The sequence below is a fragment of the Gossypium hirsutum genome, chromosome A06 (assembly GCF_007990345.1).
Source record: "Gossypium hirsutum isolate 1008001.06 chromosome A06, Gossypium_hirsutum_v2.1, whole genome shotgun sequence".
NCBI lineage: Eukaryota > Viridiplantae > Streptophyta > Magnoliopsida > Malvales > Malvaceae > Gossypium > Gossypium hirsutum.
The window spans coordinates 126453177-126473230 of record NC_053429.1 but is presented as its reverse complement, the minus strand read 5'-3'; the positions used below and the strand labels follow the sequence as shown (position 1 = coordinate 126473230).

General features: G+C 34.1%; 2 protein-coding genes across 2 annotated transcripts; both read left to right on the top strand.

Moving 5' to 3' along the window:
- Positions 1 to 4226: 4226 nt before the first annotated feature.
- LOC107933603 (protein ROOT HAIR DEFECTIVE 3) lies at positions 4227 to 12456 on the top strand. The gene is made up of 23 exons (XM_016865864.2): positions 4227 to 4407; positions 4949 to 5098; positions 5464 to 5530; positions 5612 to 5714; positions 6427 to 6497; positions 6603 to 6666; positions 6760 to 6825; positions 6996 to 7043; positions 7128 to 7190; positions 7307 to 7363; positions 7732 to 7890; positions 7972 to 8040; positions 8166 to 8257; positions 8687 to 8765; positions 8851 to 9016; positions 9313 to 9437; positions 10000 to 10262; positions 10352 to 10448; positions 10535 to 10696; positions 10955 to 11059; positions 11506 to 11600; positions 11687 to 11783; positions 12064 to 12456. Exons 1-23 carry the CDS (start codon positions 4404 to 4406, stop codon positions 12280 to 12282), a joined length of 2421 nt encoding a protein of 806 aa, XP_016721353.1. The 5' UTR covers positions 4227 to 4403; the 3' UTR covers positions 12283 to 12456.
- Positions 12457 to 16284: 3828 nt separating this feature from the next.
- Positions 16285 to 17434, top strand: LOC121230826 (NDR1/HIN1-like protein 13). The gene has a single exon (XM_041116296.1). It carries the CDS (start codon positions 16467 to 16469, stop codon positions 17229 to 17231), a length of 765 nt encoding a protein of 254 aa, XP_040972230.1. The 5' UTR covers positions 16285 to 16466; the 3' UTR covers positions 17232 to 17434.
- The last annotated feature ends 2620 nt before the right edge of the window (positions 17435 to 20054 follow it).

Here is a 20054-nt window from a genome sequence, read left to right as displayed (position 1 = left end):
GTTAGGAAATTTTAATGTTTGGGTATCAATTAAATGAAAAGGACTAAATTGTAATAGGTGTAAAAGTTGCTAGAGTGATTAAATAGCTTAAGAGTCTAATGAGAAAGGACTTAAAAGGCAATTAGACCCAAAAGTTATTTGGGCTGGACTGCAAGGGTATGAAATCAGCAGAAAAATTGATAAATTAAGGGTAAAATTGGAATATTGCAAAATTAACTAAATAAAATTAGGACTAAATAGGAAATATCTAGATTTCACTTCATTTCTCTTCATTCCAGCAGCTAAAAACGCCATAGGAGGGTTCTCTAAGCTGGTATTTCATAATTTTTGCACCAAATCCAGAAGATTCAAATACGAAGCTAGATCGAGGAAAGGAAAAAGTTCGGGATTAGTAGATTTTTACTGTTTACAAACAAGTATCAAGGTAAGTTCGTGTAACTTGAATTATATTCTGAAATGCTTGAGATTGTATGTTATTGATGTGAATATGATTTGAGTGTTCATTATATGAAAATTAATGAAACATTGATATATTTGATAAAATGTGAAGAAATCCCGTTTGAATGAAAGAAAAATTCGATGGATTTCTGAAAAGGAATTGACGGTAAAAAGGATCTAGCCCGGACGGGTGATCCTATCCTGATATAGCCCTCCCGAAGAATATGTGTAAAATGGATTTAGCCCGGACGGGTAATCCGAATTAAGGTCTGAATTTAGCCTGGACTGGTAATTCAGATCCAAGCTCATTAGAGTAATTGTCGTTGCAGGGGATTTAGCCTGGACTGGTAATCCCGCTGCAAGGTTGAGGTTCGCGGGAGTGTGCTCTCTGAAATGGATATGTGCGCACATGAATATGAATTGACAGACCCGAAATTGTACACTAAAAGTGTACCTCTGAAAATCCATCGAAAATTCCAAGAAATTCAACGGGATAAATATGGAAAAATAACAAGGAAATGAAAATCATGGTATTGACGAGCTCATCAATCATAGTATATATTATTGGTACATGGAAATTATTGTACTAACTTGAATGTTGAATTTGCACATATTAGGGTAATAATGCATTGAATGGATATATGGATGTTTATTGTATTGTATTGAAAATATTAGGTAAGTATAATTCTTGTTACATGAGCTTACTAAGCACAAAGTGCTTACCCCGTTTCCTTTTTCCCTGTTTTGTAGTGTTAAGAGCTCGGAGGTCGGATTTGGTCGGAGACACATCACATTGTCAACCTCAGGATTTCGGTATATAAAGAAACTTTATTTTGGAAATCAATGGCATGTATAAGCTAACAAAGTAAATGTTAACGTGAAATGAATGTAAAGTTAGCCATTAGTATGGTTAACAAACCTGGTTATAGATATGTGATGATGTTATCTTATATAAATGCATGAATCTATCATGAAAATATGTTGAATTGATTTGGTTGATGTGGATTGGTCTCGATTTAATATTACAGGGAAGGTTAGATATTTATAAAAGGGCTATATTGAATATAAAAAAAATTAATTTGTAAACTCCGGTAATGCCTCGTACCCTATTTCGGCAATGAATACGGGTAGGGGTATTACATATTTAGTGTTACATTTTCATACATTAACATTTTTATTTAGTTTTGCTTTGATTTTATATTAATTAGTAATAAATAAATATTTTAGTATTTTCGTGACTTTAATTCAATGCATACAAGCTTGGGATGCAAGATCAAAATTATTAAGCGCAAGACCAAGCAATTACAAAGAGGGCCAAAGAAGGACGAGTGGGTTGCGGCTCAAAACACCTCACGCCTATTGGGTATGGGTCCCACTATGTGAGAAACCCATATTTTCTGCCACAATGTTTTGCCTTTTTTTTTGGTTTTGTCAAAAGCTAATTTTTTGGCCTTTTAACGTGGGAGTGGGCAGCATTTTTATTGAGAAAAAAAATTCTCAATTTCATCTAGAGAAAGAGAATGAGATTGAAGCTCGTTGGAGAAAAAGAGAGAAGAGAAAAATCAATTTTTTCAAGTTTGGTGCAGCAGTGATCAACTCTTCGATCGAAGGTCCATCCGTGGTTCGATTGAGCTGATTTTTGGACAGCAGCTAGGCGATAAGGTGTTCTTGACTTTGTACGGTCGGATTTTTCATACGAGTCTTGTAGCGTCAGAAATACCCGTTTTTCACCAGCTGCGTTTTTGGTGATATTCTCTCATTTTTCTCTCTTTTGCTAAAGATTACATATTGTTAGCCTTGTTGGAGTTGAATGCTTGTTGTAAGCTTGATATTGTGATCTTGTAGTCGAACATTTGATGATAATAGAGCTCTTGATCGGACTCTAAAGTCCCGTGGTTTTTACCCTTAATTTAGAGGGGTTTTCCACGTAAAAATACTGGTGTCTCTATTTATTTTTGTTGTGGTTGCATTAGTTGATTTGTGGTTGATTAAGGCTGCTAGATAACATATCTTGTACTATTGTGCTTGCCATAATTTTTGACAGGAGTTATAGGGGGAGAGAGAACACCGGTTGTGCTTTCGCTTTGTTTCGGTTGTTCGGTTTCTTCCCAACAACGCCCTAGTAACTTAGTATGTTGACACTCATGCCCCAACCCAGATGCATTGCCCCAATGCGATGCCCCCGTGTTCCCTAGTGTGACAAACCTATGAGCCCCAGTGTCGTGTTGCCAAGCCATAGTGCCAAGCTTGCGTGACATGGAATTTCTTCGTCATTTTGACTTCTAAGTTCAAGGCTATTTTTGTTCTTGTTTAAAGTCTAAATAAGTATTGTAGCCCTAATTTAGTTCAAACAGACTTATAAATAAGATATTTTGAGAAGGTTAGAAAACTTTTCATCCGTTGAATCTATGGCTTATTTCAAACTTATTGCTTTTGAGTTTTTTTCTTATTCTATGGATTTTTTAACCCTTTTTTATAGTTAAAGAAATTTTGAAGTTTGATCCTACAAAATTCATGAGATCTTATTGTTCTTAATCATTTATTTGATTTTTAGTATTTTTCATGTCTTTTGATTTAATTACAAATATTCAAGTTTGTTGGACTTATAACATGTATTCACTTCCTCAAATTAATTAAAATTGTTAAATCTATAATTGTTTAATCGACTTTAATATTTGTGGTGAGCATTATAGGTGGGTATGACGCATATATGCATTCTATGTTATGTGGCCATGTGATTTAACTTAAATTAATCGTTTGTGTGTGCTTGTTGGTTAGAACTAGATCTCTTTCAATCTCAATGCTACTTATAAGCTAAATTTTAGACGTAAAATTTGAAGGTTGTTTATTAGTAAGAGAAATAATTTCAAATGGGTTACACCTTAATTATTAAAATGGTAAGAAGAGATTGATTACTAGATACGACGCCGGTAGGTATTGATAGTTTATTAAAGAACATTGAAAATATATCATCCTTATAACCCTTCATCCCTCGAGTGTACCATCATAAACTACCACAACTTCCTCTTCATATTAACAAGTTTAAAATTAGAACAGCATATAAAATCTTGAACATAATGTTTTCAAATAAAATAATCAAAAGTATATTTTATTTAAATTAAATTATAACAAATTATAAATATTAATATAAAACTATTATTTTTAAATCGAAAAGTTTGATTCAGATTTTGACGGCTAACATGTTAAGGTAAAAGAATCATAGAATCCCTTGTATTAGAAATTAGATTACATTTTTCCTTTCTACTCAAAAATGATTAAATTAGTCCCTATATGCTATATCAAAGTGTAAATTGATCGTTATATTAAAAATTCCATTCATTTTTACTGTTAAAAACTAGTATTGTAACATAGCATGCCATGTATAACTGTTTAGTTATTTCATCAACCACACCAGTTTTTAGCAATAAAAATTGATGAAAATTTTAACTGAAATAACCAATTGACTTTTTGATTTAACATATATATGGACTAATTTACTTATTTTTTAAGTAAAGTGGACAAAATACAATTTAACTTCTAATATAGGGGCCTCCACGATACTTTTACCAATTTTTAAGTATCTAATCATAATCCAATTGGTGGGATTTATGAATACTCTGCTACTTCCATTTTATATGTTTTAGCCGCTAATTACACGATTGGTCACTATACAAAACCGGAGGAAAATTACAGGCCCAAAGATTATTAGGATCCAAATTAAGTTTAATCGTTAATTAATGCTTAATTAGCCTCAAAAAATAATAATACTATTACAGGAGGCGGGAGCAGTCAACTGTTAACCCACTTTTAAAGGAAAATGAAAAACAAAAATGGAAATTCAGAAAAATGGTAGATAAAGAGGAGCTTCAAATTGATCCATTAATATCGATCAAATTTCTCTCTAGATGTCTTTCATTGAAATCGATCGCTTCAGCTTTTGAGCTATCAATTTCAAACAAGATTCAATGGGTAAACTTATCTCATTTTTCTCATTATTTTTAGGTTTTTTTAAAAAAAAATTTAATGATCCGTTTCTTCATTTCATTAGCTTATTGATTTTTTCGGTTTCTAATGTAACGCAAAGGAGAGCATTAAAGCATGCAACGACGGTTTTAAGGAGGGGGAGGATCGAATTTTTTTTAAGTGGAAAAATGAAAATTGGATTTGAATTTGAATTTGAATTTTACGTTTTTAAGAGCTATCGGAGATGAATTTAATGTTTATTGCATGTTTGGATGCTGAGAAAGCTAAGGAAATGAAAAGGAAAAGGAAAAAAAGAAGAAGAGAAACTCGGATCTTGAATTTTTAACTCTTTTTGTTCACTGAATTTCTCCATCGTAATCAATGAATGTAATGTATAAGCATTCTTCCAATATCATTTCGTTGATAGAACTGATATGGAGAAATTAGGTTTAAAATTAACGTGGAATCGGGCATTTAGTGCTGTTTGTTATGGAAGCCTTTTTCTTCTTCTTTGACTTACACTTGCTGTGAACGTTTCGTTTCTCAGCGACGAGTGTGGAGTGTTGTTCAACGCAACTTATTGATGGAGATGGCTCATTCAATGTTACTGGAATAGAAAAGTTAATCAAGGAAGTCAAACTTAATGAATGTGGGCTGTCCTATGCTGTGGTTTCCATCATGGGACCACAGAGCAGCGGTATGATTTGATATCTTCAAGACTTCCTGCTTTATACTTATGCTTTTCTTTGTTCCTAAGGTGTACATTGACCCATTCGCACTAAGCACTAAGCAGCTTTATTTATCAGTTGTATATTGAATTAGGTTTGTGGAGTACAAGTTTGAGTATATGATTAATTGGAAGTTCAGTTACAATAATTCTTAATGATATTGTTGGATTACTTCTGTAGTTAGTTTTATATCTATCTTTGTTGTATTAATCTTTTGATTCAATTGCACACATGAGAGATTTTACCCTTTTGGTGTTTTTATAAATTTTTGGTAGCTATGTAAGTTATGTTAATGCCATTTATAGTTTCACTTTGTTTTAAATAATCTTGACAGGTAAAAGCACACTGTTAAATCATTTGTTTCATACCAATTTCAGAGAAATGGATGCATTTAAGGGAAGGTAACTTATTTTTCTGTAATAATGACACATTGCATTTGTTTCAATTGGCTCAAACAACTAATGGGATATGCTTCCTGTTAGGTCTCAAACCACGAAAGGTATATGGATGGCAAAATGCAATGGTATAGAGCCTTGCACTGTAGTAATGGATTTGGAGGGTACTGATGGAAGAGAACGTGGGGAGGTGCTATTGCTAACTTGTGTTCTATTTATTAACATATAGCGCCCAAAAATTGAAACTACATTGTCTTATATACGAAAAAGTTCATTTTGTTCACTCTGTTGTTTGCCTTCCTTTCCCCTTGCTTTGATGGTAGTTTTTTTCGAGTACATCCTCTAAATAATTCTTAGAAGTTTCCAATGACTTGGTGATGCTAATGATTTCATTGTTGTAAGAATAGCTATAATCTTGAATGGATTTTTTGTTTTACCGGAGAGTAAAATCAAATTAAAGGTCAGTCATTATTTAGTTTTTTATTTTAAGCTTTTAATTATGAATGTTACACACTTTTTTGTTATAAAAGTTGGACAAAACGTGGTATTTATTAAATATCAGATTGCCAGATATGGCTTAGTAGATTGTACGTGAAACTGAAGAACTGATCATGATCACATAATTACACTGGGATTTTTAGTTAAAAGAACCCTTACTGATTTTAGAATGTCTTAAAAGAGGTCTCACTGCCTTAATAACGTGAAATCTAGAGTGATGGATCAAGCTGAACTGAACCAATAGTTGGAATTCAGATCATAAAAGATGAAGAAGCGGATTATTCGTATCTAGTTTTGTTTGTTGAGCTTTATTTGATTTTCATTTGCTTTATGAATAACTGGGAGAAAAAGAGATTTTTTTTCATATGACTTATTTATTTGTTTATTGTTTTGCCTTATTCCAGGATGACACAGCATTTGAGAAACAAAGTGCACTCTTTGCACTAGCGGTTTCTGATATAGTACTCATAAACATGTAAGGTTTGACACCTACATGGTGCTTGATTCATTTAAGTTAATTTCCATCAGTAGTATGTGCAAGTGCAAGTGCAAGTAATATTCTTGAGAAACTTTCATTTAGGTGGTGTCATGATATTGGACGTGAGCAAGCTGCAAACAAGCCTCTTCTTAAGACTGTATTCCAGGTATTTTATGACCTTGCTTCCTTTCTAAGCATTGCCCTGAATTTCAAGTGGTTCTTTTTCTTCTTTTTATAATTTTGTTGCAACGGGTTGCAGGTCATGATGAGATTGTTTAGTCCCCGCAAAACAACATTGATGTTTGTCATCCGTGATAAAACAAGGGTGGGTACCTTTCTTCTATTATGGAGTACTTTGTGTTTTGAGAGCTATTTTTTTCCCCATCTTTCCCCTTAAGGTTTCTTAGCATCTGAAATTTATATTATCCTTATATCTCACTAAGGATATCTAAATTTAAGCGAGTTTATAGTTACTCAAGCATTCCTTCTTTACAGACACCACTGGAAAATTTAGAACCTGTTCTGAGAGAAGACATTCAGAAGGTACAGATGTGGTGCTTATGCTTCCTTTCTTTTTTCATTAACTTCAATTATGCTTTTTTCTGACCGGTGTTTTCTGACCTGCAGATATGGGACTCAGTTCCTAAGCCTGAAGCACATAAGGAAACTCCATTAAGTGAATTTTTCCATGTATGATACATTCCGTTGCTATTTCAAGCAGCATATTCTAAATTTTAACATCTCTTTTGCATCTTTTCTGATGAGTATTGTTTCCAATGATTGATGCAATTGTTGATATTGACCAGGTTGAGGTTGTTGCACTTTCTAGTTATGAAGAAAAGGAAGAGCTATTTAAAGAGCAGGTACATGGTCTGTGTTTAAGTCACCCATAAGGACATTCAACATAGCATGCAAATGGGACTTTCACACTATTTTCTGTTTAGAACTTTGTTTAAATGGAAAGAAAGAAGTTTAACATCTAGATTTGTGGAGGTCAACTTACTGATTGTTTGATGACTTAATCTTTTTTCTCAGTCATCTTGTTGCATTTCTTTTTGTCTCTCTTGTCTTTGTGGTAAGGTGCAGCTTACTTCTTCTGGAGATTGCTAAAATAAAAGATCTCTACTTAAAAAGTTTATAAATTTGTCTGTATGGTGGATGATGGTGCTGAAAATTTTGATTAATTGGCATGAAAATGGCAGTTTATCTGATTATATTATTACTACTGAAGGTTGCTAATTTGAGACAACGATTCTTCCACTCCATTGCGCCGGGGGGACTTGCTGGAGATAGGAGGGGAGTGGTACCTGCTTCAGGGTTCTCTTTTAGTGCACAAGAGATCTGGAAAGTCATTAAGGAGAATAAGGACCTCGACCTTCCAGCCCATAAAGTAACCTTTTGGACATTATTTTGACTTTAACTTTGTAAATCTTGTTGATTTTTCTGTGATCCATGTTTTATTTGCCTGTAGGTCATGGTGGCTACTGTACGTTGCGAAGAAATTGCCAATGAAAAGTTCAATTCTTTCACTGAATGTGAGGTATGTGGACATGTGATTTTGTTTATATTCTTAAATATATGCATGCAGCCACTCACAGATCCACATTTGTTTGAGAGCTGGCTATTTTTTAGAAACTGAAACCGAGCTATTACTTCATATAACAGAGTTGGTGTCAGTTAGAAGAAGCCTCAAGGTCTGATCTTGTTTCTGGCTTTGGGAAGAAGCTGAATTCACTTCTCCACACTTCTCTAACTAAGTAAGACTACTTTAATGAAATCTCGAGATAATTGTTTCAGTGTCAAGTTACAAATAGGCTAGCATCTATAAAGCATTTTGAAGAGCTACACTGACTTAGGCAAAGACCATCTGAACATTAAATAAACTTTGTAAGTGATTTATTCTGTCAAAGTGACAGTACAGAACTCTGATACTAAAGGATAAATAAGAATGGCATCATAACTGATTGGCAACTTCCTGACTTGTAACTTGTAAGTCATGAAGATGCTAATGGCATATTGCTTCAGTGAATGGGTGGATGAAAATTATCTAAAGGCATATCTTGGCCAAATAAGAGTCAGTTCTGATGATCAAATTCAAGATTGTTGGCTTTTCTGTGATTGTTATCTGTGGTTTTACAACTACATCAGTGACATTGATTTATTTGTTCATTTTGATCTGATTTTAGGTATGATTCAGAAGCCACATTTTTTGATGAAGGGGTGAGATCCTTAAAGCGAAAACAGCTTGAAGAAAAACTGCTCCAAGTAATGGCACTCAATTCTATTCTTCTCCAGTTTTTGTTGTTATTTAAATTGTGTCAGCTCATTTTCCTTTTTTCTTCTGATTTAGCTTGCACAACCAGCCCACCAAGCCATTCTAGGACATTTAAGGTCTGGAACTCTTGAAAAATTTAAGGAAGCATTTGAGAAGGCTTTGAATGGAGGGGAGAAGTTTTCTGTGGCTGCTCGTAACTGCACTGAATCTTACATGGCTCTGTTTGATGAGGGATATCAAGGTATGGTTGACCTTTATAAATCATTCTCATTATCATAAATCTAATTATAAAAGAAACTACAGAGCACAAGTTCAAGAGCTACAAAATGAACAAATAATATTAATTAAGGTTTATCAGGCAATAAAGAAGTCATAGAAGGATTAAGAATAGCGAGTCTTAAACTCTTACTATGAGAAAAAGCTTCAAATCAGGGTTCACCTGTTAATAGGTGTGGTGCTAAAGTTGAGTCAGTGATGCCTTTTTTTCACTTGTTAAGGTAAAGCGACTTCTTTATGGAGTTTGACATCATTTTTCAGATGCTTTTGTTGAGCTAGCAAATTGGGATTCTTCTAAAGTCAGGGAAAAGCTACGTCGTGATATTGATGCACATGTTGCTTCTGTCCAAGCTGCTAAGCTTGCAGAGCTTACTTCATCATACGAGGTACAGAAACTTATCTGTTCGCCCTTGTGACCATTTACTTATTAAAGTGATGTGTCGTCATAATTATGAATAGTTTTACTATTGTAACCTAACAAAATTTTGAAGTGGGAGTTTTTGTATCATTCTGTAGTTGTTTGGGTTGGTTTGCAAGGAGACAAGTTAAACTGAAGTTGATACTATGGTGTTATGACCTTTGTTCTGAAAATTTCAAATTGTTTCATGTTAAAACAGTTAATCTGTTTAAACTTCATTTACTCGGAAATAATTGAGCTACATTAACTAAGGTATCATGTTAAGCAATTGGGTTATTAGAACTTTAATATATGAGCATCCAATCTACCATCTAAGTCTGAATACGAAAGGCCTGGAATTTCTTGTTTAATTCTTTTGAAGACCACGAATTATCAAAGTTGGAATCGATGTGATTGTTCTTATTTTGTTTGTGATATATGTGGTTTATAGTTGAGGACTTCCTTAACATTTCAAGAATTTCTCGTGGTGGCATCCAACAGTTTTAAATCACCACTCGGAATCATTCTGATAAGTTCTGGTGCTTTTGCAGGTAAGGGTGAAAGAGGCATTATATGGACCTGTTGAATCACTATTTGATGGAGCTAATAATGAGACCTGGCTCTCAATAAGGAACCTTCTCCGGTGTGAAACTGAATCAGCTGTCCGTGGACTGTCCAGTGCCCTCTCTGGTTTTGACCTGGATGAAAATGCCAGGGGCAAGATGATAACGGGTCTAGAGGACTACGCCAAAGGAGTTATTGAAACAAAAGCTAGAGAAGAAGCTGGAAGGGTAGTGGTCCGTATGAAGGACAGGTAATAACACTTTTCAATGTTTTGAGTTAAAGTAGTTGATTTGCTAGATACTGTGACATTACGGAAACTCACTGGAAATTTGCATAAAGGTTTTCAAATTTGTTTGCTTATGATGCTGATTCAATGCCACGGGTTTGGACTGGGAAAGAAGATATTCGATTCATAACTAAAACAGCTCGAGTTGAAGTATGTTTATGTATTATGAGTTATTGGATTTTAAGAACAATGCTACATTCTCTTCTCTGCTAAACTTTCTTATTATCTTTTACCAGTGCTTGAAACTACTATCCGTTATGGCCGCAATCCGGTTGGATGATACTGCTGATAATATCGAGAAAATACTATTTACTGCCTTGTTGGATCCGAGCAGTAGTGCTGCTGCGATTAAGAGCAATAAAGAAGGTGATCCACTGGCCTCGAGCACTTGGGATCAGGTAAAGTCTTGTTCTTTCTGAGGACCTTCATGAGATTTAGTTGTGTACAAACTGCTTGGCCATTGCATTCTGTTTATTTAAATATGAAAAATTGCAGTTTTACGGGTTTGTCTGAGTGAATATTACTGTAAATACCAAATTTATAATGCTAAAGATATTCATGGTCTTTACAATTTCAGTCTTTCTCTCTCACGCCGTATAGTCATTTATTTGAACAAACTGTCTTTTCTATCAATGTGTTAATCGTCATTGGTACAGATCCCTCCCTCCAAGACAATGATCACACCTGTCCAGTGCAAGACGCTGTGGCGGCAATTTATGACTGAGACCGAGTACAGTGTCACTCAGGCCATTTCTGCTCAGGCATGAATTTTATAATTCTACATTAAAGATTTCGTTTTAATCCTTCCAAATATAATATTGATCTGATTTATCAGTGCATGATGAGAACTAAAATGTTAGACATCAAATTTAATTCTAATGCTGCATTGGTAATAGTCAATGTCTTAAGAAGTGCTAAAATAATCCCAGTACTCATATCTGGATATATGTCAAGTTCTACGTTACTTGAACCTAAGTGTGAGTCAGGGATACAGGTTTGCATCTGATATGGGATATGGTCAACCTTTTGTAAGTCTTTCAATGTATGTTATTACATACGTGAGACACGAGTTTTGGGCATGGGTACTTTAAGGAAAATGATCAACTTGAATTTAAAAGCGAATTTTGCTCTAGGTAGACTTGATATTGCCAGTACATCCATTTTTTTGTTCTCAAGTGATGCCTGATTTGTTTTCTTCTACCTTCAGGAAGCCAACAGGCGTAGCAACAACTGGTTGCCACCTCCATGGGCAATTGTTGCCTTGCTGATCTTGGGATTTAATGAATTTATGACTGTTCTAAGGTGAGTGCAAATATACTATCGTCGCGATCCGATAATATTATCCTTGTCTGTTGCTTGTGTTTACTCCCAAATATTCTTCATTGCAGAAATCCTCTATATCTGGGTCTCATCTTTGTGGGTTACCTAGTAATAAAGGCTGCATGGGTGCAGCTCGACATTCCGGGTCAATTCCGTTATGGCATTGTGAGTTTTTGACATTGTATCTTTTCGTCCCCTATTTATTTCTAAATAACTGTTAGTCACCGAAACAGTTAAAACTTTTCGGTTTATAAACTAGTTATTCAAAAGCATATTGCTCGGAAAGATTTGCTTCGGTTTAAACATATTTGTCAAAGATTTTCTGTTTTACTATCTTTTTAGAAGTGTTCCATTGGTCTCGATTTTGCAGCTCCTAAATGTTAATCGGAATCGGAATTTACTTGTTGGACTGCATTTTATAGTATAACCTTTTCAATGCTTGCAGCTTGCGGGGATTCTGTCCATATCTACCAAATTAATTCCCACCATCATGAACATTCTCCGAAAATTATCCGAGCCAGCTCCCGTGGCCGCCACCGGAGCTAACAACCCTCCAAGACACCTGACTGCAGCAACAAAAGCGCTCGAAAACGGAAGCATCAGGTCTTCAACTGCTTCATCAGGAAACAAGACTGAATACTCCGGCCACAACAAAGAACAATAATTTATTAGACTAGAAACACGTTGTTCCGAGTTCCGAATATGCCGGTTTTGCTCTCACTTTCATGGCAGGCCTTTCGTTACTATGATCTTTTACGATACATGAAAATATATGAAGTCTCCCGAGAATGTTGAGAGTTTTAACACATCTTGAAAATGGCATATAATTTTTTATGCATAGTGCCACAGTATTGCTTTAGTGCCCGCATTAAATAGGTACTTATGGTCTCTCCTAAGTCTAGTTTCAATGGCCAAGTTATTTAAGGATTTATATATATTTTTACCTATGCTTAGTTTTTTTTAACCAATTTTTTATTTCATGATTCATTTTCAATTGTATGAAAATAGTATGAATACAGTAAAATAGTGTAATTAATACGATTAATTTTTTAATATGATATGTTTTTAGTTCTTATAAATTAATATTATCTTATTTTGTGTTTAAATTGATACATGTATATACACATGTAACGTATGCATCACATATATTGTTTGAAATTTAAGTGCTAAATATTATTAGTATTAATATTTAAAAAACTCATTAAACGTATTGACGACTGATTTTTTTGGAGAATCTTTGAAATATCATTAATCAGTCCCCCAACAATCAAAGATATGGTATCACTTTCCCCAAAATGTGACTTATATGATATAGGTCAGAGGTTTGAATCCCACGAAGGGCAAAACATTTATGTTCCCTTGGTGGGTTGTCGTACTCCTATAAACAGTTTGGACGCTCTCAACATTGATAAATTAAACTTTCAGAGTAACTGCTCATAGTATATTAACTTTTGGTAACTCAGTGAAAACAAAATCCTCCTCGAAAGACATTACCTTCAACTATTAAGGAACTGACTTCACTATTAAATTGTTATCGGTTTTTAATTATTAAGTTGCGAACAAGTGTCTTCCCATTGTGTACATTAAAGAGGTTCACAAATTGAGCATGATTCAATTTTTTTCTCAATTCCTTTATCGAATAGCTTGTTTCACTATTAGGAAATATTTCAAAAATAATTTTATATTTAATATTTTAAAATTATATTTAAATAAGAAATGTTTTTAAATTGAAATACTTTTGACTAAGACTCTACCATTAGATTTAGAGATGGCAAGATTTAAATCATCAAGTGGATTTTTAATTGGTTCGTTGTGAATAAAGCTTATTTTTTTTAGAAGTGTATGTAAAGCGAGATGGAGTGATTTTTTTTTCAATGTGTATGAAACAGTTATGGTAATTGTTTGTCCTGTCTCGCCCCGTTCCTCTATATGAAATTATTAATTTCCCCCTTATACATTTGTAACTATAAAAAGGGTAAAAATGTAAAAATATGTTTCAAAAACTCATATAAAAATGTGTTTCAAAAACTCATATATTTTATGTTTAATTAAATATTTATTTACCTTTAAAAACATTGAAAATATTAGAAATAACTAACAAGAATATAATTGAGATGGAACGATGTACAGCGGGGTTGAATGTATCTAACATTCAAAAAGATCATTATTGTTTTTAAGATTACACATTCATTATAAAGTGGAGCAAGTGGTAGGACAAAACATGCCAACTCTGAAGTGGTAGTAGATTTGGCAACATCACCCCACTCTTCTCCGCTCTATTGTCATCCCTAATTAGACTAGACAAGTCTAGTATACATTTTACGCATTTGTTGCTTACTAATAATAATTATTATAAATTTCTCGAATAACTTATTTTTCATTACAATTTCTTTCATAAAAAATAGTAGTAAATGTACTTGAAAAGTCCCTCTATTATAGGAACCTAATCAAATTAGTACCTCTAATATTACATGGATAAATTTATTCTCTATACTATTAAAAAGAATTGAATAAGACAAAATCGAAATAGATTTATTATTTACTGTTTAAAAAATATCATTTACTATTTGACAACATTAATACTTTTAAAGTTTTTATAGTTTCGTAAAATAAAATCTTTTTGTTTGGAATTGAACTACAATTGAAAAAAATAAATTTCAAGACATTTTTTTATACAATAAATGTCAACTATGTTACAATTTGGACTTATTTGATTCTTTTTAATAGTATAGGGACTAAATTGATCCATTTAATAATAGAGAGGTTATTCTGATTCAGCCCCTAAAATATAGGGACCTTTCATGTACTTTAACGAGTCAATTCCACTAGACATCCCCAAACTATAACCCTCATTATAAATTGGTCCCCAACCTTCAAAATATTCTAATTACATCTCCTAACTATCAATGTTATATCAATCATGTCCTAATTTTATTATTAAAATCATTGATTTAGCCGTCTAATGACCCATCAAATCTTATGTAGCTTTTTAAAATGAAAAATTCAAAGAAATAACACGTTATCGTATAAATTTTAAAAGTAAAGTAAAATTAAAAAAAAAGTGAACAATAAAACTTTTATAAAAATTTTGAAAACCTAAAAATTAAGGTTTTTAAAACATTCATTTTTCCAACATCCATTTTTCTTAAAATTTTTAGTTTAAATTATGTCATATAGATATAATGTCTCATTTAAATTAATAATTTTAATAACAGAAGGACCCTCAATAATATTAAAATATAATTAGAATAAATTGAAATTTAAATAAATTAAAGGTAGTAATAAATATGAAATTAAGTTGGGGATAACCTTTGGATTAGGGTAGAAAGCGGTAATCAAATTTGTATTAAAAAAATAATGGATACATTTAAAAATCACAATCACATCAATGCTTTAACAATAATCAGTAGAAATTAAAGCTAGGATGCAATTATTTTTATTATTATTTTAATTTTTTTGGGTCTCCATAATCATTGGGTGAGGAATCAATTAGCTGTCAAATTAGGCAAAGATTTGGTAAGTGCCATTTCATTATATATATATATATATATATTATATACACTTATTACAAAGGTTTATATTTCGTTTAAAAGAATTTTATGATTAATTAATCTTAGTTATTTTATTGATTGGATTTATTATTTAAAATTTATTTTGATATATTTAATTTTAATTTAAGATCGATTCGAATAAATAAATGAATTAAAATTAATTTTTACCCAAATTAATTATACCTTAATCATTATCAAATTTCTTGGACCGACCTCCATGATAGAGAGAATATGTCAAAATTGAATTAGGTACCATGGAAAACATCCATGTTTGTTGAGAAAATATTCTGACTATAAATTAAATATTCCCTTAAATTCAAATCAAAATATTTAATGGAATACTTCACTCATAATTTTTAATTTCATTTTAAATTTCATATTATTCTTAAACAAAAACACAAGAATATTTGTGGTAGAGAACTATTTTGTATAAATATTCCTATTCCAATTTTAAAATCCGTGTTTAAATAATTATAAAGTAAACTAAACTAATACAAAACACGAATAAATAAAAAACTGAAATATGGATGAAACTTGAAAACTTTTTTCAAGTTAATCCCTTTTCTTTATTCGTCCACATTTTTTATCCTTAAACTTCAATTCTTATTTGATTTTTTTGTTAAACACATAAAATTTACAAAAAGCCAAATTATAAAATTATATATTTTTAGAAAATTTTGGTAATCATGTGACGAGGTCTGAGAGTACTACATTATCATGCTTCAATTATGATCAAATTTAAGGACTAAATCTTACTTTCTTTTTTAGCATTCGACATAATTGCTTTTGTGTAAGATATATATTTTCTTTCTTTTTTTCGAATATTTTTCTAAAATATCTTAGTTAAATTATATTTTAATTTCTATATTTAAAAAATAAAAATTAATTTTTATAAATTAAATCAAAAAGTAAACTAATCATTCCTCTTAAAATCTAATTTTTGTACATAAATATAAAATATACGTGACATATCATTATCTAATTATTCTACTATACATACTAATTTTTAATAATAAAAATAAATAAATTTTTAATATAAATACTAATTTACTTTTTAATTTAATATATAAAAACTAATTTTATAAAAATAAAATATAATCTAATTTTTAATGCAAGATCTTACCTTTTAACATAATCCTCACCTTCAATGTCCTACTCGCATTCAAACTTACGTGCATTCCACTTTACATAAAGTAAACAAAATTAAAAAGAAAAAGAAAGGCCAAGTATAAAGACATGAGTGACAAGAGCCACAAACCACCATGAAAGACACTGTTTTCCCCAAAGCAAAACCACCATGAAAGACACTGTTTTCCCTTCATCCAAACAAGCCACAAACGGCGGCGGCGCCGCCAAAACTACCTTTCCCGCCACCAAATCTCAACTATACGGAGCCACCCGCCCTCTCTACCGTCCACAACCAAAGCCTTACCGTTACCGCCGGTCCTGCTGTTGTTCATGTTGCATTTGGACCACCGTCACCACCCTCATCCTCCTCCTCCTCCTCGCCGGCGTATCAGCCGCCATATTAACCCTTATTTACAGCCCCCACCGCCCCACTTTCAGAGTCTCCTCCCTGAGAGTCTCCACCCTTAAAATCACGTCATCTTCCAAGCTCATCACCAACATCACTCTCAACGTCAACGCCAAAAACCCTAATAAAGAACTCATCTACATTTACGACCCTATCGCCATATCTCTCACCACCAAAAACGACGTCGTTATAGCGAAGGGCTCGTTTGGTCCCTTCATACACGGTACTAAAAACAATACCCTTTTGAAAGCCACCATTAATGGTGGAAACCAAGAACTGGATGACTCGTCGGCCGGCGAGTTAAGGGTTGCCTTGAAGAACAAGAAAGGGTTGCCATTGAAGATGAAGCTTGATACTAAAGTGAAAGCTAAAATTGGTGGCTTAAAAACACCAAAGGTTGGGATTAGGGTCATTTGCGAAGGGATTAAAGTGAGTGCTCCAAAAGGAAAATACCCATCAAAGGCTTCAATTTCTAATGCAAAATGTAATGTTGACTTGAGGGTTAAGGTTTGGAGATGGACTCTTTGATGAGAATTGAGGAAGTGAAACAATGGAGAAATAGAAAAAAAAAACAGTTTCTCTTTTGCTTTTTTAATTATTTTTTGGTTAATAATATTGTGTAAATTTGGAGATTGTTTGTAATAACAGGATAGGAACTTGTTAAGAAATGGCTTAAAATTGGTAGTGGATTGTTGTTGTTGGTAGTGGGTTGTTGGTGGTAGTGGATTAGTGGATGGTTGTTGGTGTCCATTTTCAACCACAAATCTTTGCCAAAGTTTTGGACAATTATGTCCTTGAACTCTCTTATAAATAGAGAGGTTCATTAGCCATATTAATCATCCCAAACCAAGAGAGAGCAAAGCTTGTTCTTTGAAAGCTAGGATTTTAGCTTTCGGGTTTTCTATAGGGGTTGAGAGTTGTGAGGTTCTCGGGTTGTGTCTTGAGTGTAAAACACTTGTAATCTTCATCTTGTTATAGTGAAATTTCTTTTCGCCTCTGCCCGTGGACGTAGGCATTAAAGCCGAACCACGTAAATCCTTGTGTTCACTTTATTTTTCGTTCCGGTCAATTTACTTGTAGTCATATCGGAGTTCTCGAATCGATCCTTTCCGCAACAAATTGGTATCAGAGCGTAGTTGAAGGAGTGATAATATTTTCTGAATTGCCCTGTGACTGCAGCTTTGTCTGATCTTTCACATCAGGAAGAAAATATTATCATTCATTCAAAGGTTCCAAATTATGGCTACAAGTGTTTCATCGACTAAGTATGATGTCGAGAAATTTACCGGGAAAAATAGTTTCAGTTTATGGCGCATCAAGATGCGGGCAGTGCTGGTTCAACAAGGATTGCTAAAAGCATTGTCTGGTAAAGATAAATTACCAAGCACGCTTTCGGAAGAGCAAAAGGATGACATGCTAGAAAGAGCACATAGTGCTATTCTGCTATGTCTAGGAGATGAAGTGCTACGAGAAGTAGCGGATGAGAAAACCGCGTCCGGTTTGTGGCTCCGGTTAGAGAGCAAGTACATGACGAAGTCATTGACGAACCGGCTCTACCTCAAGCAAAGACTCTATGCCCTGAAGATGGAGGAAGGTACACCTGTTTCCCAGCACCTGGATAAATTCAATTCCATTATCATGGATTTGAATAATATCGATAACAAAATCGATGATGAGGACCAAGCAATAATTGTTTTGTGTTCTTTGCCTCCCTCGTATGAGAATTTTGTTGATACAATGATGTACGGTCGTGATGACCTGACTCTAGAGGAGGTGAAAAATGCCTTAAGTTCCAGTGAGTTGAGGAAGAAAATCACTGGTAAGGTGGTCGAAAACAATGAAGGCGAAGGCTTGGTTGCTCGAGGAAGATCCAAGGCAAAGGGTGGAAGTTCAAGTAAAAGCCATCCTAGATCGCAGTCCAAGAAGAGAATACAGTGCTACTACTGTAAGAAGTACGGGCACATGAAGGTAGATTGTCCGAAAAGGAAGGAGAAATCAGAATCACAGGAGCAACAAAATGATCGTGCGAATGTAGCTGATGCAGATTCTTCAAGTGATGCCGAGATCGTTCTTGCAGTATCCGACTCTTACGCTGGTGGGAGATGGATTCTTGATACGGGAGCTACATTTCATATAAGTACTTCGAAAGATGCATTCTCAACATACGAGAAGCATTCTGGTTCAGTACTAATGGGAAATGACCACGCATGTCAAGTCATGGGGATTGGCACAGTTCGTATAAAGATGTTTGACGGTATTGTTAGAACTCTAACTGATGTTCGGCACATTCCAGAAATGAAGAAAAATTTGATCTCTTTGAGTACGTTGGACAAGAAAGGCTTTCGGTACTCTGCTGAAGGTGGAGTTCTCAAGGTATTCTCGGGTGCTTTGACTGTGATACGTGGTAATTTGGAGCGGGGCCTTTACTTCCTCGATGGTTCCTCGGTTACAGGTGTTGCGGGAGTGTCATCATCAGATGATCTAGATTCTGACACCACGAAGTTATGGCATATGCGGCTCGGGCATATGAGCGAGAGAGGCTTATCGGTGCTAAGCAAACGAGGATTATTGTCTGGGCAGTGTACAGGAAAGTTGAATTTCTGTGAGCACTGCGTCTTCGGTAAGCAGACTCGGGTAAAGTTCAGCACTGGGATTCACAAGACAAAAGGCACAGTGGATTACTTCCATTCTGACCTTTGGGGGCCTTCTCCGACAATTTCTAAAGGTGGTTACAGATATCTGCTTACCTTTATCGATGATTACTCGAGAAAGGTTTGGGTGTATTTTCTGAAGAGCAAGTATGAGGTTCTCATCAACTTCAAGCAATTTAAAGCTTTGATCGAAAATCAAACAGGAAAGAAGATCAAGCGATTCCGGACGGATAATGGCTTGGAGTTTTGCTCAGGTGAATTCAATGAGTTCTGCAAAAATGAAGGAATAGTGAGACACCGCACTGTTCGTCGAACACCACAACAAAATGGAGTTGCAGAACGCATGAATAGAACTCTCTTGGAGCGAGCTCGTTGCATGCGATCAAATGCTGGGCTCGGTGAAGAATTTTGGGCTGAAGCTGTTAATACTGCTTGTTATTTGGTTAACAGATCTCCATCAACAGCTATTGAGCTGAAGACTCCTGAGGAAGTATGGTCTGGTTCTCCTGCTGATTACTCTGGTTTAAGAGTGTTTGGCTGCCCTGCGTATGCTCATGTAAATGAGGGAAAACTCAAACCGAGGGCGAAGAAATGCATATTTCTTGGATACGGCCAAGGGGTGAAAGGATACAGGTTGTGGTGTCCTGATCCGGTTTCGTCCAAGTTCATCATCAGCAGAGATGTGACTTTGATGAGTCAT